The sequence below is a fragment of the Terrapene carolina genome, unplaced genomic scaffold (assembly GCF_002925995.2).
Source record: "Terrapene carolina triunguis isolate 2854851 unplaced genomic scaffold, T_m_triunguis-2.0 Scaffold21, whole genome shotgun sequence".
Taxonomy (NCBI): Eukaryota; Metazoa; Chordata; order Testudines; family Emydidae; genus Terrapene; species Terrapene triunguis.
In genome coordinates, this window is record NW_020664372.1 from 4375002 (window position 1) to 4397996 (window position 22995).

Genomic DNA, 22995 nt, shown 5'->3' on the forward strand with positions numbered 1-22995 from the left:
CAGAATCACTGAGCAACATGGAAAATAAAAACATTTTCTGCCCTAGTGACATACCAACAGAATTATGGAAGGTGTGAACATATTGACACAACAGTTTAATTTTGTCATGAAGACTGAGATGATGCCTGGAGAAGAGCAACATACCAATTTATTAAGAGGAAAGCAGACATAGCAAGACTGGGGTAACTAATGTAACATTCAACTGGTGAGCTACATGAGATAAAATTGGGAGAAAGTTATGGATAAGAGACTATGGCCTGGTCTACACTAGGACTTTAATTCGGATTTAGCTGCGTTAATCCGAATTAACCCTTCACCCGTCCACACTACAGAGCCAGTTAATTCGAATTAAAGGGCACTTAAAATCGATTTCTGTACTCCACCTCGATGAGCGGAGTAACACCTAAATCGATTTTGTTAATTCGAATTAGGGTTAGTGTGGCCGCACACCACCGAATTAATGTGGTTAAAAACCGAATTAAGGTGCTTAGTGTGGCCGCGCACAATCGAATTTATACAACCTGTTTCCCAAATTCGAATTGTCTAAATTCGGATTAATCCTGTAGTGTAGACATACCCTATGAAGAGAAGTAAAGGTCAGTGACAGTCGGTTTGGATTTTCTTGCCAGGCAAGTCAAAAATGGATGTGATCTTTGCTCTAAGATTGCTTGTGGAAAAATATAGAGAAAAGAGGAAAATCCTGCACATAATATCCATTGATCTTTGAAAAATCTTATGGCTACATTATGAGAGTGGTCATTGGGTAGTATATGAGAATGAAACAGATTCCCAAAGGCCATATGTAGAAAGTGAACAGGTTCTAGTACCCGCGGGGCTCTTGTCTGTGGCCCACCAAGCTCCCCGCGCCCCTCCGCCCCTCTGCCTACCAGTGGGATTGCCTCCTGATGCTGCAAGCGCCGCGCTGCTCTCTGAAGCAGCCGGCAGCACGCCCCTTCGGGCCAGGGGGAGGGGGAAGGAGGCAGAGGGCTCCAGCATTGCCTCCTGCCAGGCACCGCCCCCCACAGCTCCCATTGGCTGGAAACAGGGAACCGCAGCCAATGGGAGCTTTGTGGGAGATACCTAGAAGAGCGGCAAGAGCCGCACAAGCAGGGAAGCCTGAGCCCCTCCTCCTCCCCCTCCCCCAGGGGCTGCAGGGACACTGTTCCAGCTGCTTCCTGGAACGGAGCAGCATGGAGCCGGGGCCAAGGCAGGCAGGGAGCCTGCCTTGGCCCCATTGAGCGCCGCTGCCACCCTGGAGCCGCTCTAGGTAAGCGGCACCAGGCTGGAGCTCACACCCTAAACCCCTCCTGCACCCCAACTCCCTGCCTTGAGCCCCCTGCCACATCCCACACCCCAGCTCCCTGCCCTGAGCCCCCTGCCACATCCTGCACCCCTCCTGCACCCCCAACTCCCTGCCCTGAGCCCCCCGCCACATCCCGCACCCCCAACTCCCTGCCCTGAGCCCCCTGCCACATCCCACACCCCTCCTGCACTCCCTGCCCTGAGCCACCTGCTGCACCCCACACACCAACTCCCTGCCCTGAGCACCCTGCACACCTCCTGCACCTCAACTCCCTGCCCTCAGCCCCCGCTGCACTCTTTCTGCACCCCCTGGGGGCAGCGTTGGGGTGGGGACTTCAGAGAAGGGATTGGAATGGGGCAGGGAAGGGGTGGGGCAGGGGCGGAGCCTAATTGGAACGGGTGGAGTGGAGGCAGGGCCAGAGGCAGCGGGGGTGGGGGTTCAGTGATGCGGCCCTCGGGCTAATGCACTAGTCCTCATGCGGCCCTCGGGGTCATCTGAGTTTAAGACCCCTGATCTAGTAATAGAGTACATCAGGGTTCTGCACTAAGCCCCTTTTTGTTCACACTGATGCTTGCTGCACTTACAGAAAACATCCAGAGTGTGGCACCCTAGTGTATACTTTTTGCCGATTGATGTGCTCATGGGGGAGAGCAAAGAGGAAGGGGAAGAAGATTTAAAGATATGGAGGTGTGTACTTGAGAAAAATGACCTGAAAATCAGAAATAGAACAGAGTATATGGTTTGTAGATACGGTTTTGTTGTCTTCCTGCAAGGGATCACTGAAAGTCTGGAGGGGCAGCCACTATCAAAGTTACGAAGCTCAAGTATCTAGTTTTGATAGTACAGCTGAACTCAACAAACTAATAAGCAGAGAGGCATGTACTAAATGGAGAGAAATGAGCGAAATCATTAATAGAATGCCTATCAAATTGAAAAATAAGATCTACAGGATGGTAATTAGGTTTGTACTTTTGTTTAGCTCCAAACGCTGGGCACTGATGAAGAGGCAGGAGCAAATCTTGAATACAGTGGAAATGAAAAGGTTAAAATGGATGCTTGGAGTTACAAGGATAAACCATGTTATGGGAATTATGGGAAGTGTGACGATACCAATTATAGAAAAGCTGAGGGAATCCAGACTTACGTGGTTTGGGCATGTGAAAAGAAGATCAGAAGAATATATAGGAAACGGTGTTAATCTTAGAAGTAGAGGGTAGGAGAAGGGCTGGAGGACCCAAACTGGATAGATGGATGTTATACAAAAGGATTTGATTAGCTGCAAAGTTTCTGACAAACTGCTTCAAGAAAGACTGGAATGGAAAAGGACTCAGAGCCAGCCCCATATCAGTGGAACTAAGGCGAGGAGGAAAAGAAAAGACGATGACAGTGGGAAAACATACCCTAGTATACCACCTGTTATGGAAGTACAGAAATAATCTCCTACTGTTTGACATTGTACCACTTCTGGTTTTCTTGTATGCTTCCTACTTCTGGCTACCAGGTGACCGCTTCAACTACAGCTGTGCATGTTTGGCTAAGAAAGATGAAAGAGACCCTTGAACTGAGTAATCCTTGAATCCTTGTACCCTGGTTGCTGTGTAGCAGTATAACTGCCACCCCTTCTAGTGGCAACACATAACTTATTATTTCCATTGAAACTTGACAAACAATTCTGGCAATGAGAAATTTAATTTTGGAAAATCAAAATGAACTGCTGCTTTTAGTTACTCGTAAATTGAGAGAATTGGTCTCAAATTCACAGTTCACTTATGGATTCAGCATTGTGACTAGGACTGATATTTTTTTTAGAGAGATTGGAGTTGTAGTAACTCTGAAGTCTCTTGAAAACCCATAAGTTGGAATCATAGTTCAGCTGGACTTCTTCCTTATCTTGAACCATGACTGCAAACCCTAGGCTATAAGAAGTTGTTTAGCATGCCATCAGAACTGTAAACTTGCTTGGAATTTAACATGCTCAGGCTTCGATTGTGATCACTGTGGTTAGCCTTGGCAATGGTAAACTAAAGAGTGAAGACATTCTGTTTTCAACCATTGTAAAATGTAGGCTTTCCAAGATCTGTGGTTTCCTGGGTCATTATGATTTATTGGTTAAGAAATAACATGAAGGAGCTTGCCATTATCTTTTTCCATGGAGCGTATAATGGTATTTTGTGTATTTTGACATATAGCCCATGTTTTCACATGTTGTTGGTTTTTTTGGCCAGGAACCCATGTGACCTCCTTAAGGAATGGTTTTTGCAGCTTCTCCAAGGTTCCAGTGATACTATTGCTGCCATTATAAATATAGGTCATAATAGTGTTTTTTACAAGTTTTAATACTCCAAAACATACTCTGTAAAGGAAAGGAAATTTTAAACATTGTATAACATGACCAAAGTATTCTTAGATAGAAAGTGAAAAAAAATTATATCTTACATTTTTACTGAAAGGTTGGGTATACATCTTCTCTCTCCAACTATCCAGAATACAAGAAATATATTTACAATTACTTTCACTCAAACTCTGATTCACTGTGTTCCACTGTCCCTTGCATCACAGTGGAGTATTTGTGAGAGAGAGAGAGAGATGTCCGATCCAACTCCTAGTTGCAGTACTGGAAGGAATACAAGTAACTATTCATTATTGTAATAAAAATATGCTAGTATTGAGCTAGCACCCCGCTCCCCCATCCCAGCCCAGTGCCCCCTCCCGCACCCTGAACTCCTCATTTCTGGTCCCACCCTGGAGCCTGCACTCCCAACCAGGAGTCCTCACCCCCTCCCACAGCCAGCCCCAATTTTGTGAGCATTCATGGCCCGCCATACAATTTCTATTCCCAGATGTGGCTCTTGGGCCAGGAAGTTTGCCCACCCCTGCCATAGAACCTTAGCCACTTCAGGAGGATTCCAGATTGATTTGACTGAAATAACTTTTAACAAAGTTTACAATGGAGGTGAATTAAAAATGGAAGGGTATTTAGGACTTTAATCTGGACACTACTTATTTTCAAGGCCCTATGTCTGAGGCCATTTGTCTGGCTAAATAGTACTCTCAGGTGCTTTTCAAAATATGCTTACCTCAATTATGGACTGGATTGTAAATTTCAGGGAAATACACTGTTAAAAAAAAAAAATCTGTTTACCAGTTACAGAGCCTGTAAGTAATTCAGGCCAAAAACTTCACTTGTTGGAGGGATGCCTTCTAAATTGTAGAGATGTTGGATTTTAAATCTGCTATTCTTAAGTACCAACCTGTAATATTTCCTTCTGCTGTTACAAGCAGCTGTTCAGTAAGCAGAAAGAGCACAGGTCAGCTAACAAATCTTCTTCCCAGCAATGTTGTAGAATCATATGAAGCATCTGTCCTTCAGAGATCTTGAATTTCATTGTATACATCATATTTATTGTGCAGTATTATTCTAGTATAATTCTTATGTTTCACTTCTCAAATATGATTATCAGCATTTAAGTGAATTTTCCTTTTGGGAATAAAAACCTTATTCTGATTTTTATGTTAGTGAAGTTGGAGGCAACTTCATATAAATCTTGTTGACATTTAGGTGGTAGTATTATGTGTGACAAAGTTCCTCCTCTATTTTGGTGGGTCCTGCGCTTATTGGCAGATTTTCTTGCCTCAGAGATTCACCATGTGAGTTGGGGAACAGCCCAGAAACCTTCCTCTCTGGAAGAACCCACAGTCCAGGTCAATTGGGAGGTTTGGGGGGAACCCGGGCCCACCCTCTACTCCGGATTCCAGCCCAGGGCCCTGTGGACTGCAGCTGTCTAGAGTGCCTCCTGTAACAGCTGCATGACAGCTACAACTCCCTGGGCTACTTCCCCAGGGCCTCCTCCAAACACCTTCTTTATTCTCACCACAGGACCTTCCTCCTGGTGTCTGATAACGCTTGTGCTCCTCAGTCCTCCAGCAGCACACCCTCTCACTCTCAGCTCCTTGTGTCTCTTGCTCCCAGCTCCTCACATTCCACCCACAAACTGAAGTGAGCTCCTTTTTAAAACCCAGGTGCTCTGATTAGCCTGCCTTAACTGATTCTAGCAGCTTCTTCTTAATTGGCTCCAGGTGTCCTAATTAGCCTGCCTGCCTTAACTGGTTCTAGCAGGTTCCTGATTACTCTAGTGCAGCCCCTGCTCTGGTCACTCAGAGAGCAGAAAACTACTCATCCAGTGACCAGTATATTTGCCCTCTACCAGACTCCTGTACCCCACTGGTCTGGGTCTGTCACATATGTTTGAAACATTTTACAGTGTGTTCCTATATTAACATTCATACTTATTCAGTAAGTCTATATATACAAAATCTGAAATTAAAATTCAACTTTTATTCCAAATTTGTCATCCGTGCTATAACATAGATGATATCTGCTCCTGTGATAATTCTGGAGTTTATTTGCCACAGATAATAAGTACGCCAGCTTTTTTTTGTCATTTTAATTTGTAGTTTCATGAAGGATTTTAACCCTCTAGAATTTTCAGCATTTTGCAGTAAGGTACTTCAACTACACATCCTTTCATCTTGTGTAATTTCATAGCCCAAGAGTCCCCCTTTTCCCTTATGCTTGCTGATTGCTATTATGGGCCTTGGTAGAGGACCATCTAGAGCTGTGTTTGTGGTTTCCAAGTCTCCAATTAAAATGAAAATGTCGTACTTAATCGAATCCTGAATAAATATGCATAATCTCTAAATATAGAGGTGTTCTGGAATACCAACAGTCAAAATAATCTGTATTGGCTCTTTATATTAAACAATAGATGGCTCAGATCATTTAAATAGTAGATGAAATTTAAAAATATCAGACCTTGTACAAATATTTTAAAACACACTTATGCATTGAATTAAGTGACTGCAGAAAGTAATTTTCTTAATCAAATATTGGCAATCTGCCTTCTATGGATTTCCTAATACCTAGTAGTCCAGACATCACTCTTGTCTAATTACTATTAAAAAAAACAAAACCCTTAAACTTTTCTTTGATAAGTCAAAGAAATTCAAGAGGCAAGCTGATCATGATAATGAAGTCCGAATACAAGGAGAAGAGATCTCATACTAGAGGGCTCTTTAATATAGCAGACAAATGCATAACAAGATCTAGTGGCTGGAAATTGAAATTAGAAAAAAATGAAACTGGAAATAAAATGTAAATTGAGTAACAGTTTACCAGGGGATAAGGTAATTCTCTATCACTTGTAGTCTTTAAATCAAGATTAGGTACATATCTTTCTCAAAGATGCACAGACTGTTTGGCATTAAGGATGAATTACTTAGTGAAATTCTATGGACTGTTATTCAGGAAGGGTGATTATATGGCCTTAGGAGTCCATTGTCCCTTACAGACTGGAAGAAAGGCAAGACGTGAGGAATGTGCTTTAATTAGACTGCACCTTTATTAATTTAACTCATTTGGGAATTATCCAGCAGTAATTCAGACAGCACACACCCTCATATCTTCCACTGCACCCAGAGGGTCTGAATGGCTGCACAGCGAGTTCCAGCAGGTGGAAAGGGATGCCAGATAGAAGGGTTGAGCCCTGAGAGTGTGCTTCGGAGACCCCAAGATTGGGGCAGCATCTGGGCTTGAAATACTCCTGGGATCCAGAGTGGCAGGGGCTTGGATTCCCCTTACAGTAGTCGAAGTGGGAGGCCAGTAAGGGGTGCTCCCTAAAATCTGTGATATCTGGTCTGTCAGCAGAGCCAGCCTTAGTGGTGGGTGATGCTGGCGATCGCTCAGGACGCCGTGATTGGGGGTAAGGAATGGTGTCCCTAGCCTCTGTTTGTCAGAGGGTGGAGATGGATGGCAGGAGAGAGATCACTTGATCATTACCTGTTAGGTTCACTCCCTCTGGGGCACCTGGCATTGGCCACTGTCGGTAGACAGGATACTGGGCTAGATGGACCTTTGGTCTGACCCAGTACGGCCGTTCTTATGTTTCTTATGTTCACTGTCCAAGTGTTGCAAGCTGGCGGGCTGGGGCTGCTGGAGCGGGGCTGAATGCAGGCAGTGCTTAATTTATAATGAAAGAGGTGCTGCGGCCCGAGAGCAGCGGCTGCTGGCCAGGCACCCAGCTCTGAAGGCAGTGCCACCGCCAGCAGCAGCGCAGAAGTAAGGGTGGCATGGTATGTGGTATTGTCACTCTTACTTCTGTGCTGCTGCTGCTGGTGGCAGCTGCTGGCCGAGAGTCTAGAGGTGCTGGGGCTATGAACTACAAGCCTAGATGTGCTGGGGCTAAGTCTCGGCAAGCCCTGGCACAAATTAAGCACTAAGTGCGAGCAAGCCCAGGGCTGGAGCCCCTGGCCAGCCGAGTGGGGGGTGGGCCATATTGCCCAGAGCTGCTAGCCTGGTGGGCAGCCGCACGCAGGAGGGCTTGCCCCTGCAGAGCCCCAGGTCCTGCCCTTTCCATGGGCAAGGCTGGGGGCTGCACACTTGCTCTCCTCCTGGTAGGTTGTCAGGGGGTGTATGGCCAGGGGAGCCTTTGGACTCAGAAACTCCTCCCTGTGCAGCCCTTCTGGGCTCCAGGGCCAGGAGCTGGTCCTTGCACCCTGTGCCCCACGCTGCTGTTCTCAAACACAAAGAAAGGGCGCCAAAATACAAGTTTGCCCAGGGTGCTAGTCTTCCTAAGGCTGGCCCTGTCTGTCGGGAACCAGATTCCCTATGGAATGAGTCCCTGCACCAGACACCTACCACCTGTTAATTTGCAACTACTTAGACTGTGTCAGTGACTGGGACATGGGCAGTCTTAGCGGTTAGAGTAGGAGTCCACGCTGAGAGCAAGGACTGGTTACTTGGAGCGAGGCAAGGCAGGAGCAGGGCTGGGAACAAGCAAGCACAGGAGCTACCACAGCCATGGGTGAATGCTTAGAGCAGCCACTAAACTGCTGCTGCTGGGCTTAAGAGCTACTCTCCTGATTCTTCCAATCAATCACAGAGTGTAGGCAATCTGGCAGCCTACTACATCCCTACTGCACTCACTAGGTTGCCCAGAGACTGGCTCTGCTGCAGGCCCTGCTTCCTGACAAACTGTGCCTTCCAACTTACTTAGCTAGATCCTGGAGCTGCTTTGGGAGGGTGAAAAAAATCCACTCCAGACAATCTGGCGGTGAGAGAAAAATTAGTTTCCAGTTCCAGAAAAGTCAACACATATGATGCCTACAGCCAGCCACAAAAACCTAGTCCGACTTTGATCCCATGGGTAGGAGGGTAAGAACTGCTGATCTGGGCATGAGAGCATATTAACCTCTACCTGGTGCACAGGGAGATAATGGCTTACATGAGTCCCTCTGACAAGCCCCCAGCTCAGATGATGTCCTCCCCTACCATCTCAAAGGAAGGGGAATCCTTAAAGGAACCATGACCCCATTCTTTCTGCTTGACCAGAAAAAATTCCCTTGCCTTTATAGTTTCCCATGTTGCATTCTGGCCTTAAAACCTATTCAGAAACACTTACCTGAATTTATTCATAATGTTCTTAAAACAAAAAAAGGAACAACTGGCAAACTCCGAAATAGGTGCCAGTCATTGAGAATGGTAAATGATGAAGGGAAAAATTCTTGCTCCTTAATCAAAACTCCCTTTGTCTTAAGTCTTTCCTTACTTAGACTGTAGGATTTAATACAAGGTGTATTTAAAATAATAGTAAATGAAGGAAAAAAGATAGAAGGTCATAATTGAGTCATGTAACTTGCCTAAATGGAACACTTGGCTAAGAATGGTTTTATATAAACTTTTGATTTACGCTAGCAGATTTAATAAGTTGTATGTAAATTTCAAAATATTGGGTCAATCTCTACTCTACTCTACTTGGATAAACAAATATCCAAATTCAGCATCCCTTATGGGTTGGCATTACCAGTGTTGTCTTGGCAGCTTTTATGCTATCAAAATACTACACTCTATTTTTTTCAGAGCAAAAATATACATACTGTAAGGCAATTTCCTGTCAACTGTGTTTACCCAGCCAAAACTAAATTCCTACCCCATAATTTTTAAACCTTTTTTGTTGTTTTGTTGCTAGGTAAACAATTACTATATTTGCAGATTCAAGAAAGAAAACACAAACCTCTATTACCAAAATAGGCAAGAGATTTGCAGAATTGAAAAACCTCATAGTCTGCGTGGGCATTCCATTGTGGAGGAAGGGCACTGAGGTCTGACATGCCAAACCACTAGATATTGAGATCTTGATCCTACAACTGATCAGCAGACCCGTGCCTCCACATGTAGGTCCATTGACTTTGGAGGGCTCTGCAAGAAACTGCAGGAGTAGTGCTTCAGGATTTGATTAGAGATTTTGAGTATTTTGATGTGTGTTCTGAAGCTTTGAGGTCCTTCTGATATGTTATAAACATTTGAAGTATTTTCCTAACTCCGCAGTAGTCTTCATGCTAAACAGGTATTGAGAGGAAAGAGATGAGAAACCACAGTAGTGTAACTGAAGCATAGCAGCCATCAGCTCCTGCAAACTTCTCTCCCCCCACAAATCTTGTCTGATTCTGCTGTTGGATTGTATCAATTCCCTCTTCCTTTAGCTGGCTATACATTCTCCTTTCCTGTAGAGTTGCTAACATCTAGGGCCTGATCCAAAACACATTAAAGTTATAACTTTTGGATCAGGCTCTAAAGACAAGGAGCATGTTACAAACCTCTACCTGACCCTTCACCATGGCCCAGATGCTAAAAATCCCATGACATCCCAGGTATACTCATCTCTGAGTGAGTGAGGTTTGCAGTTGTTCTTGTCCTTAGTTCTTATTCGGGAAGAATCTATTTGATTGCCTCTTGCTCTGTCCTAAGTGTGTAAGGCAGTGTGTATGGCACAGAAATTTACTGGACCCTCCTTTTGTGGGGAAGTCACAGAATGAATACAGACAAAAAAGGCAAAATGGCAGGTGGAAAGTTGTAAAAGTAGAAGGCAACATTGATATGGATTTGTGATATGGGATATAAGCATCAACTTGACACAAAGGTAAATTTCTATTTTGCAGCTATTTGCATAACTAGTTAATCACATTATACATTAGGCCTTTGTAATGCATTAGAACTGTTTAACACTTTGTACTGTATTGAATATACGCTTATTGACTATATCTTGTGGAATTACGTCTTCTATTCTGCATACATACATATTCTGTAAAATGAGAGACAGTTGTGCTTGAGTCACTTTGTTATTGCTTCTGTGGTCTTTGTGCTAGTACCAACTATTTGAATCATTTAACATATTCCTAGTGCTTCCAAAGATATGAAAGAACAGAACAGAGATTTCAACTTATGTTAATGGCAGTACTGCCATTGACCTACTTTAAAAGAATAAGTGGAACATGTATCAAGTTGCATACCTTACCCCCCGTAAGCCTTTCCAATTGCTATCCTTCTACATTAGGAATGTACCAGTATGGAAACTCTGGGTTGCGCTGCAGTAATGACTTGATCCACTTTTAATCAGAACTGTACCATATGGTTTTCTTCTAAATTACATGAAAACCTGACTTTTGGGCTGCATATATGAGGACAGGATAGATCCTTTTGTGTCTTCTAATCTCTCCCAGAAGAAGTAGATATGATTTCAGTCACCTTCCTCCTTTCTTCCAACAATCGATCTAGGATACATTTGTTAAACTTGTCTTCATTTTATGAAGTTTATTGGGTGTGAATAACTCAACTGTTATACCGAGTTCATATCTGTCTAGCGGGGAACTTCTTCAGATTTGAACCATATCTTTTGTTAATTTCCATTCTTTGTTGTCATATTATTGTTCAAATACAGCCCATTCCTAGGCACAAAGCTTCCATGCCGATGCTTAGTAAAGCAATACGTAATACAGAAAGTCAGAGACTTTGCAGTAGCCTAAACCCTAGATATGTTAATTCAAGTTTGTGAGTTAAGTATTTTGTTTAATATTTATGAAGTCGTCCTCGTCCTTGCTGTCCTTCCGTCATTGTCATTGCAACCTCAGTTTAGCCTGTGCAGAACGAAGGCTTCACCATTGTGTCGCTCTGCATCTCTCTCCTAGGTCAAACATAACCATGTAGGTCCTGCACAGGCTACCAATCCATCAATCCGTCTTCATTGTTGGCAGCCATTGATACGCCTTCCTGTTGGGTTCCGTTCTGTTGTAAGTGTAGTCCATCTTCAGTCTCTACACATCTGTTGTTTTTTTTCTCTTAACCATCCTTAGGGCTCTTTTCCCTGTGGAACAGCAAGCATGTATCAGTCCATGCTTTGCCTCCTAAGTTTTTTGGGGGGGAAGGTTTTGTGTTTTTTTTTTTAAACTTTAGAGATAATTTGGCATTTGTGAGCTATTTTTCCAAGTATACAAGAAGCTTGCCCTTTATGGAACTGCTTGTTCTTCCATAAGCTCCTCTTCAAACCTCTGTAATCTTTACCTCATCTTTATGGTCTTTCAGTTGGTTCTGCTAAACGCACTTCTTAGCAGCTTCTAATTCTTTGCCATACAGCGTGATTTCCCCTTCCTATGGTTTTATATCCTGAGCCCATTTTCCTTCTTCTTTTCAGTTTTGAGCCTTGCTTCACAATCCTTTGTGTTTCAGCAAAGATAAAATGTCTCCTGTAGTTCTGAGGTGGCTTAGCTCCGGCCTAGGAAAGCCCCAGGCTCCAGGCCTGGTAAGGCCTATTGGGTCCTGGGTTGCAGGGGACAGCCCATGGGTAGGCAGAGGCAGCAGGTCCGAACCCCTTTTCCTGTGATGAGTGGCTAATACTGCAGTCTGCCCCAGTGAACGGAGACTGGACAGTAGCCAAGACTGAGGCAAAGTGGGGATAGTGGGTGGGGGTCCCCTGGGAGGGGGAGACCCAGAACTGAGGGGGTACTGCCAGGGGGCAGCACCCAGAGAAAGGGGCACCGGGGTCCTGGGAGGGACATGGGGCCAGTGTCAAGGCGGATCACCGGCCTGCAGAAGGCACTCCAAGGCTGGGAGAACTAATTACCGAGGACAACCAGCAGGAGGCGCCGCAGGGGTGAGTCCCGCACTATTACAGTCATCTTGTCTGTTTCCATCTTCTGTCAACTATGTGCTCACTGCTAACAAATTAACCTTTCCTCTCTGACTTCTCCCTCTTTAAGCAATCTTACATTTCATTCTGTTGTTCTAACATAAGAATGGCCATACCGGGTCAGACCAATGGTACATGTAGCCCAGTATCCTGTTTTCTAACAGTGACTGATGACAAATGCTTCCCAGAGAATGAACAGAGCAGAGCAATTATCAAATGATCCATTCCCAGCTTCTGGCAGTCAGAGGTTTAGGGACAACCAGAGAATGGTGTTGCATCCCTTATTACCTTAATCACTGTTGAACATATGCTCCACGAACTTACCTAATTCTTTTTTTTAACTCAGTTATGCTTTTGATATTCACAACATCTCCTGGCATGAGTTCCACAGATTGACTGTGCATAGCATGAAGAAGTACTTTCTGCTGCCTGTTAATTTTGTTGGGTGACACTAGGTTCTTGTGTTATTGTGAAGGTAAAAACTTCCTTATTCACTTTCTTCACATCATTCATGATTTTATAGACTATTGTATCTCCCCTTAATCATCCCTTTTCTAAGGTGAGCAGTCCCAGTCTTCTTAATTTCTCCTTGTATGGAAGCTGTTCCATACCCCTAATCATTTTTGTTCCCTTTCTGTACCTTTTCCAATGCTAATATATCAGACCTGTATACAGTATTCAAGGTGTGTGTGTGTACCATGGATTTATATAATGGCATTATTATATTTTCTGTCCTATTCTCTATCCCGTTCCTAACATTCTATTAGCTTTATTTTTGACTGCCGCTGCACATTGAGCAGATGTTTTCAGAGAACTATCCATGATGACTCCAGTCATCTGATTTAAGTGATCGATTACATATTACAGTTAGTAGTTCTGCAGATTCATATTTGAGTTCCTTCAGAACTCTTAGATGAATACCATCTGGTTTTGGTGACTTATTACTGTATGACTTATTTATTTTTTCCAAAGCCATCTCTATTGACACCTCAATCTGGGACATTTCCTCAGGTCTCTCACCTAAAAGGAATGTCTCAGGTGTGGGAATCTCCTTCACATTCTCTGCGGTGAGGACAGATGCAAAGAATTGACTTAGCGTCTCTACAACAGCCTTGACTTCCTTGAGTGTTCCTTTAGCACCTCAGTCATTCAGTGGACCCCCACTGATTGTTTGGCAAGCTTCCTGCTTCTGATATACTTAAAAAAACATGTTACTGTTATTTTTTGTTAATATTGCTAGTTGCTCCTAATTCTTTTTTGGCCTGCCTTATAATAATTGATTTGCCAGAGTTTATGCTCATTTATATTTTCCTCTGTAGGATTTGACTTTCAATTTTTAAAGGATGCCTTTTTGCCTCTAAACACCTCTTTTACTGTACTGTTCAGCTATGGTGGCATTTTTTTGGTCCTCTTACTGTTTTTTTTTATTTTATTTTATTTTTTTAATTTGGGATATGCATTTAGTTTGCGCCTCTATTATGGTGTTTTAAAATAGTCTCCATGCAGTTTGCAGGCATTTCACTGTTGTGACTGTTCCTTTTAATTTCCATTTTAACTAGCTTCCTCATTTTTGTGTAGTTTTCCTTTTTGAAGTTAAATGCTACTGTGGTGGGTTTCTTTAGTATATTCCTCCTTACAAGGATGTTAAATTTAATTACATTCCGGTTGCTGTTAGCAACTTCCTGGATATCTATTGGAAGTCTTGCTAACAACAGTCTTTATTCTCATTGTTTAACACATTGCCTTTCTTCCAGTTACTATAGCCTATTACCAGGGGTTCACCTCTGACTCTACAGAACCAGGCAGGTTCTACAATGTTGTCCAAGAACCAGTCTTCTCTTTCCATATTGCTAAAACTTAGGCCATTATCTCCTGCTTTGTGATCTCCCTGACATTCCACAATCGCCTTTGAAGTCTTTTCCATATATGGAACATTTGTCCTGAGCTGGTCCACAAGGCTATTACCCTCATGCAACTCCCCCAAGAGCCATATACTCCCGCCAAGGAGTTAGCCAACTAATAAAGATTAGGCAAAGGAGCCAGTTGGAAATCTTCTGTATCATGATAATAAACAACCTTGCTTGTATATGCTGTCCCTTTTGCTTCATCCTTCTGGTATGTCTGTTGTCCTTATAATTTATAAGCTCTTTAGGATAGGGACTGTCTTCTCTTTTTTTAATCTTATTTTTCAGAACTTTAGCATATTCATACAGACATATTCAAATACAGTGACAAAATATAAAAGGAATATGGATTTAACAATAACTCAATATGAAATATTCATAGATAAATACTCCTGAGTGTTATAAGAAATAATTCCCTAACAACTCCCCCGTGCCTCCCCCCAAAAAATCAGAAGCACAAACTGATTCCAGGTAGACTGGAATGCTCTCATTAAACTCTAACTGTCTTAATAGTTGGATCTTGTGCCTCTATCGAGTGTCAGTTTTTCCATGAAGATGGTGTTGAATGTGGGGGTTGTAGCAGATTTCTATTTTTGTAAAATGACTCTCTTGGCCACTGTAAGTGCTGCAGCAATCCATTTCCTGGCATTACTTGAACATGGTAGATCTTCTACAATGCCCAAAACATAGAGACTTGTCATAGGGGAAACCTCTACCCTGATCACCTTAGAGCACCACAGACTTCCTTCCAAAATGTGGATATACTTTGACATTCAAAGACTATATGAGACAGGTTTGCATTGGAGCTGTCACATTTCCAACATTTACTATGAGGAGAAGTCCAACTTTATGCAGTCGCTCAGCAGTCCAATAATCTCTATTTAGAATTTTCTTCTGAAAGAAATACAACAACAGAGAGGTGGATGTTCTGCATATGTTGTATCAGATATTGTCCCACATGTCAGAGGAAATGGAGATGTTTAACTCCTTCTCCTATTTTTCTTTTATGATATAGTCAGCAGGATAAATAAGGAGTTCAGCCATTTTTATGTGTTACCCATAAAATGTATTTGGCTAGCACATTTTTTAAGGTGCACTTCAAGTGAAGTGTTATTTATGGCCTGCCAACAATTCCTCGGCTCCTTTATTTTTGAGTGAAAAGGGACTGTCTTCTAATGTGTCTGTACTAAAGATATTTTGGATTCTACTGTGATACTAATGAGAATATATTGGTATGTCTCTTACTCACTTTTTAAATGTATGGATAACCTGCGATTTGTAATTTACAACTAGGAAGAAGACCTGGTCAAACAGTGTCTTAAGGTTTGAAATTCTTATTTAAAGAACTCTTTCCTTGATGGAAAACAATAACTTTCTCTTTAACCTGGTGATAAAATTACTGAGATGCATCTGGTTTCCTAGGCCATGAGTTTTTGTGCATGTCTGAGAAAAACATTTATGTTCTGAGAGAATTAATTTTTTATTGAACCACAGCTTTTGGAGATCGGAGGATGTAGCAGGAGAAAAAATTAGAAGTTTTGGAGTCAGAATAAAAGCTGAAGTTGCTCACTCTGATCTGATGTAATTGAGAAGGAAGCCCAGGAGACTAAGAAATGGGAATTACTGTTGAGGTTGAGGGACAGTCAAGTAGATTACATCAGCTTGTTAGAGAAAAGTCAGAGAGTTGAGTGTAGTAGTTTTGGGGGGCAAAAGAGTGGGAGAATGGAATGCAGAGAAGATGAAATATGGGGAAACATGTCAAAGCAATAGGTTAACTCACTGTAAGGCAGAAAGTTCTCAGGGAGCACAAGTCAAGAAATTTCACAGACCAGGAATCTGTTGGTGAAGACTAGAGGGAGAATTGGAGAAGAATTAGTATGGGAAATTGAGGGAGAGTAACAGAAGTTAATGGACACTGACCCGAGACCAGAGACTCTGTGTCCTGGCCTCTAAGAAGACATTGTATCCAGGTTTTTGGGACTTGGATTCCCTGTAAACCTAGCAATATGGTGGCCTGCTCTCTCCCCTGGTGCCTTGAAGAGGAAGCAGCAGTTGGCAGAATGAAGAACTGCACTTTAGTTAAACCCAGTAGTTGAGTGGCAGACACTACTGATTTGGTCAGTTTAAAGTCATAGAGCTATAGGCCAGAAGCCACCATTAGATCATCTGATCTGACCTCCTGTTTATCACAGGCCACCAACACCGCCCAGCATCCACACACTAAACCCAACAACTGAAATAAGACCAAAGTATTACAACCCTCCGGAGACTAAACTATTATGGACCATAGGCAAAGAAGAGACGGCACCAAGGTGCACTAGTGCTTGCGGCCCCTGTCTTGGCTGGGAAATTATTAAGTGAGATATAGGCTGATAATCCTGGCAAATGACCCACACGCACATGCTGCAGAAGAAGGCGAAAACTGCCCAAGGTCACTGCCAATCTGATATGGGGGACAGTTCCTTCCTGACCCCACATACAGCAGTCAGTCAGACTCTGAGTATGTGAGCAAGAACTAGCCAGCCAACCACCTGAGAGAGATTGTTTGTTGCCACCTCAGAGCCCTGGTCCACCCCACCAATGTCCTATCTCAAGCCCTGGCCATCCCTGATGCTTCAGAGGAAGGAGATTAAAAAAATAAACTCCTAGAGCACATTGTGGGGGAAATCCCTTCCTCACCCTTGCTGGTGGCCAGCTGAATTCCTGAAGCATGAGCTTTAGGAACATAAGACACAAACCAGAAGAGAGTACCAATCCCCGTCATACAATTGCACTTATAAATTTGTCCGGCTCTCTTACAACTAATTAAACTGTTTGCCCCCACAACTCCTATTGGGAGACTGTTCCAGAACCTCACCCCTCTGATGGTTAGCATTTACTTCTAATTTCCAGCCTGAATTTGTTCATGACCAGTTTATATCCATTTGTTCTTGTGCCAACATTGCCCTTTAGCTTAAATAGTTATTCACCATCCCTGTTATTTTCCCCTCCAATGTGTATATAGAGAGAGCAGTTGTATCACCTCTCATCACTTATACAGGTATCCTTGAAAGGTAATAGCGCTGGTGACATTTCTTGTGAACATTGTTGTCATCTTGTTCATCATTTGATCTGTGTTGAAAGTACCTGGATTACCATAGTTTTCATTGCGTTGCATGTACACAGTTCTGTGCAGGGAATATAGTTCTAACTACAGACCCAATTGATTGTTCAGTGTCCCCTACTGGTACAGGCATTAATAAGGTGTTGTAGAAGCTCAGATACCATTGGGCCCTTGAAGAATACAGGAAGTAATTAGTCACCCACATTTTTCCATCCCTGTTGCAATGGTGATCCAATATCTGGTTTACCTGTGTGGAAAGACATCCAAATCTTGGTTTACCAAAAGATGTTCCTTTAATATGACCTTAAAAACTGGCCTCACATGGTTGGAGTTGGGCTAGTGACTTGTTCTTTTTGATGGTGAGATTGAGGTGCAAAGCAATTTAGGTTCCTGTGGATCTCCTTTTCTTTCTTGCTCTGATAATACAGAGCTGCCACCAATTTCCTTGCTGCAGAAACTGCAGTTTGTCCATCACTTTCTCCCAATTTGGCAAGATCTCCTAAGCAATAAGCTCCTTTTGTTTTAACAACATTTAACACAGATTCCCCCCCTTCCCCCAGTACCAAATAGGGATCATCATGTCACATGCTGTTAATGTGTGTACAGCAGGAAGTATGTTGCAGAAGTCAGGAGTGAGTGTGTCACAAATTGCATGCACAGGTATGAAGCAATGCTTGTCAGTTGTGCTGGTGTTGGTGCCTGTTTCAATCCAACAGGTTATCTCTGTGTTCCATTTCTGGAAATAGGTGAACAGCATAAGTGTTGGGTGACCTAACTACTATGGTTTCTTTGACACCAAGAGACCCTGAATCATCCTTGTGTCCACTTCCTCCTGAGTACTGTATAAGTCTTGGGCTTCTTCAGCACCCCTACTGGGGATGGACTTTGCTAATTTCCTTTGGAAAACCTCCAGCAAGAGGGGTGTTTGTGCTGTGTGTACTCCTATGCTCTCAGGTGCATTTTGAACCATATATTCACAGAGGAATTTACAAGTGACTGCTTGTTGGATGCCACGTTTAAAAACTTTTTCCATGAAGTCCACCAATCACCTGGCATTTCTTACATCCAATTTCCGATCCTGTCCAGCACTGTCTTTTTCATCAGTTTTCAGAGTTACTGTTGTGATACCTCTCAAAAACTTCAGTTACAGAATTAGGTTTGTCAGATCCTTTTAGGACTTGCCTCTAGTACTTAGCAGCCAATTCACTGAATGTATGGAATTTGTCTCCAGCCATAATTTGTATAACAGCCATGGCACCTATGATGTACACTATCGTTTCTTTGTTGCATGCTCTTAGCTCATATATTCTTTCAGCTTAAGCCTCCAGCTGCTGCTCTAATTCAGCTTTGTCTGTTCTGTTCATTGTTTCATGAGCATGGAAGAGGGACATAGGCACAGGTCCCATTGGGTGACTAATAACGGTCAACACTGAAACATCATCTCTGGATTTTGCTAATGAAAGGGCTCTCCAGAAAACAGTTTCTGGACGGATAGCTGCTGTGATTGTCCTTCCTCTCCCTTGCCAGACTTAAATTTGGTCGTCTTGGCCATGTTAGCAAATGTTTTGATGCCAGATTTCTTGACTGGGCTGAAAAAGCTACATGTCCCATCATAATCAAGCGCACCTCTCACAAATCTCTCCATTTGTTCTTCACCAACATTTGCTATTTTCAGTAGAGACTCTTGTACATTTACTACATCCAGTCCAGTAAATATGTCAATAAGCACCTCTGCATGTGATTCAGGGTCTAATGAGTTTGTCAGATTGTTGATGACATGGTTGGTAAGAGCTATAACATGCTTTTATCCCTCTTCATTGCAGAGGCGTGGACTTTGTCTTCACTACTTCTTTTTATGTCGCTTCTTTCTGTCATAGCTTTTGCATATTCATAACATGAAGCTGTGTATTGCCATCTCTAACACTAATACTGACCTGTGCATAAGTGTCACTAAAAAACTCATTTCTAGAATAGTTCAAAGGCTAGTACTGCATTCATAGGCAATTAGAAATTAAAACAGGTTACCAGGCAGACTAGATGGTACATAGTACATACATAAGCTTACAAATGGAGAAGCATTATGTTAGGAATTCACGTAGATTTATATCTACCCACTGTGCAGTACAAACTACTGGTGCACAGTCTTCAGTGTGAATCTGATCTGATCAGCAAATTTCAACTGAAAGTATAGAAAACTATTATCACTTGTGAGATACTTTGACAAGAATATAAGTTGTGAAAACATTTCATGTTAATATACTGCAAACAGTTGATATTTGCCATTTGCCATTTTTGCCACATGCCAAATAGCTTCATTTTGGGGGGGGGGGAATCTTGCCCATGCAAAAACAATAAAAATATTTTAATACATTGTTGTTCGGTAGCTTTGACCAACAAATACCACACTAAGGTGTTGAAATTAACTGAAACCATAAAAAGTGTAGTTGTCATTTTTTGCACAGTTCCAGAAAAACGAACATGACATTTTTTAATTTTGGATACTATCGCTTCACCTTTTCCACAGGCTTATGGCACCAACTGACAGCTCCACATCATACTTAATCAAAATGTACATAAAATAAGCTTTTAAATGATATATGATGTGGATTTATATATGATGGGTACATTAAATTCCAAAAATATGACCCTTTTTGGAGAATTGCCACATGCCTACAGACTTTGAAATGAATTCAGTAATAGTGGCAGTAGTTTGAGGCTTTGGAGCAGAGGGAAATTTGAGAAGATAGTCCCCCCCCCCCCCCCCCCCCAACTCCCAGTGCCTCGAAGAAACTAGAGTTGCATGTTTTAAGGAATAAAATTGTTCAGACATAATTTTAATCTACAGCCAATAGAAAATGACTAGAATATAATATTACATTTAAAACAAAACTACATTAACAGAATACTAAAGTTGCAGAATCAATTCCTCAAAAGTAAGCAATTAAGAATTGCCAGAATTAAAGTTACTTGTGCAACTTTAATTCAGCCCCCTTTTGAGTATGCATTATGAAACAGTCTTTAATTACAAAAACATATATTTTCCACAGGACCTCTGCCTCTTTCATCACACAGGATGGTCGGGGCTCAGGGAATGAATCAGGTGTACATAATAAATAAGGCTGTTGTCTGTAGGATCCCTGCCTCCATTTGTTGCAGAAGTTAGACATGAATGGGACAGGGATTGCAGGAAGAGGAAGGATGGTCTCATGAATAAAGCAGTTGATTGTTCCCCCAGATAACTGAGTTCTGCCTGTCCCTCTGGCACAGAGTTCTTGTATGATGGTAGGCATATCACTGAAACCAGATTTTTCACAAGTGGTCAGGAATTGTGTACACCTAACTTTCTGAGTGCTCCGCTTGAGACCCTGGAGTCTGATTTGCAGAAGTGCTGAGCACACAAAGCACGTTAAGTTTGTTAATGGGAACTGGTACATTGAACATATAAAGTGCTATATAAAATAATAAATACTTAGAAAAATTAGGGCTTAGTCACCTAGATATCTCAAAATGGAAACTCAAGTCAAAATTAGGGGACATGACAACTTTGGCCTTAATCTCTCTGTGCTTCAGTTCCCCATCTTTAAAACAGGAATAATATCACCTTGATATTGGTGGTGTGAAGATACATTTATTCAGATTCTTATATTTAAGTTAAACTGTATAATTGCTTAAATAAATGTGGTAAGATATAGTATGTCCTCCTGGTTAGCAGAAAGCACCAAATTTAGTGTAAAAGCTATATTTAGTTGCATATCAACATGTCTGATAGGTTGGTTCTCATTGGTCAGTAACCAATCTTTAGGAAAATAACTAAAAAATACAAATGAAAAAAAAATAAAATAAACTACTTAAATGAAAGTTGCCTTATTGTTGATTTAAATCACTTCACTTTAAATCAATCCAACCTGGCTTTTAGGGCTTCTCTGCTACCAGTCCCCTCCTTTTATAGGTCATATGCTTTCTATACTGGGGGATTGTATTTTTAGTATCATAAAAAAATTGGTGTTCATAATATTATACTGTACTCTTTTTGTTTTCTCACAGGCACCAAGCATAGATGAAAAAGTAGATCTTCACTTTATTGCGTTAGTTAACGTAGGCGGTCATCTCTATGAATTAGGTAAGAACACTTTATTTCATTGCTCTGGAAACAGGTCAGTGTGGTGCTCTTGTCAGTTATAATCAAGAATGTTACCATTAAAGTTACAATAGATTGTTTGACTTTGGTTTAAGATAGGTTCAAGTTCTGTTAGCTGTATTATAATTATTTCTTGTGTTTCTGCCAAAAATAATTAAACATTCTTCCTGTTGATTTCTCCCCTTCCCCCTCTCCCCCCCGCCCCCCATAAAAGAAGGTTATGTAATCAGGGCCGGATTAACTTTTTCTGGGCCCAGTGCCAAACATATTTTGGGCCCCCATGGGGCAAGGTGCAGGGGGCGGGATGCAGTCTCCAGAGTGAAGGGTGGGCTGGGGCAATGAGGCACAGTGTGGCGGGAGCAGCCCTCTACTGCAGTCCCCCTCGGGAGCGGGCTTGGGAGGGGGGGAAGGGGCTGAGTGGAGCATGGGTGGGAAGGGGCGGGGATGGAGCAGGGGTGGGGGCAGGGGATCGGGCTGGCCGGGGCCCCTTCTGACTCTGGGCCTGGCGCCATGGTAAACCTGGTACTGTATGTAAAATGAAGATAATATAAAGGGCAGGATACAAACTACCATTGCTGGAAACTAGTCTGACTCAACCAAATTATGGTCCTAATCAGGAAAACACTTTTACTTCAGTTCTGGTTGTTGTTTTTTTTTTGGGGGGGGGGGGGGGGGAAGAGTGTGGGGGGGGGAGTGGGGGGGGGTTGGCTAATTTGATGAATGTCATTGAATTATTTATTATTTTCTTTGATTTTTTTTTCATGCTGAACAGTGCAAATTATAAATTCTAGCTAGAGCCATGTTACTGAATACCAGTATAGTCAGAATCAAAACGTGCTGTGTGAAGGATAGCATACCAGTAGATATTAATGATCTGTAATTCATTCATCGCAGGGTGATTTTAAAAAGTTTGCTTCATATTAAATAGGTAATACTTCATTTGCATCTGAGCATTAGCTTCTGCATCTGAATTATTTTTGACTATTTGTTTCTGTGCATGTTGAGCAGCACTAAATTCTGCTCAGGTATTCTATAATGCTCCGAGTCTAAAGCATGTTGCTGGGCAACCAGATTTTGCTGTAGACACTTCTGAAAACTAGTTGAAGCAGTTTTAAATAGGTTAGGATAAAAATTTCAAGTCACACAGACATCTTCCCAGTATAATACTCCAATATAGTATAGTGAGAGTATGCTTGCCATATTTCATCTGACTACTTAACTTTTTTAAAACATATTCCTAATGAAGCAATGATCTCACACATTTTTAATAGTTTGGAGGCAAATGTAGTATAAAGGGCATGTTCTGAATCAATATGAAGGTGAACTTAAGAATCCTTACCGTCAGCTGCACCTCATAAATGATGTACATTGTTCTCCATAAAGTGTGTTTTATGAGCTTATATTTTAGATGCTAGTGACTTACACTAAATAGTGGGGTAAAAGCTGTACGATGCAGCACAGATAACTTTTGGCTTTAAATTTCAAAATATGATTTTTAAAATAATGAACCGCCCATTGTTTTAAACTCT

At 42.1% G+C, this 22995-nt stretch overlaps 1 protein-coding gene across 1 annotated transcript in view; it reads left to right on the forward strand.

Moving 5' to 3' along the window:
* Nucleotides 1-22995, forward strand: part of UCHL3 (ubiquitin C-terminal hydrolase L3) — a 61341-nt gene that overhangs the window by 29370 nt on the left and 8976 nt on the right. The window contains exon 7 of the mRNA XM_024207021.2: nt 21373-21448. Within this exon, the coding sequence (XP_024062789.1) occupies nt 21373-21448 (76 nt within the window). The remainder of the gene's footprint in view (nt 1-21372; nt 21449-22995) is intronic.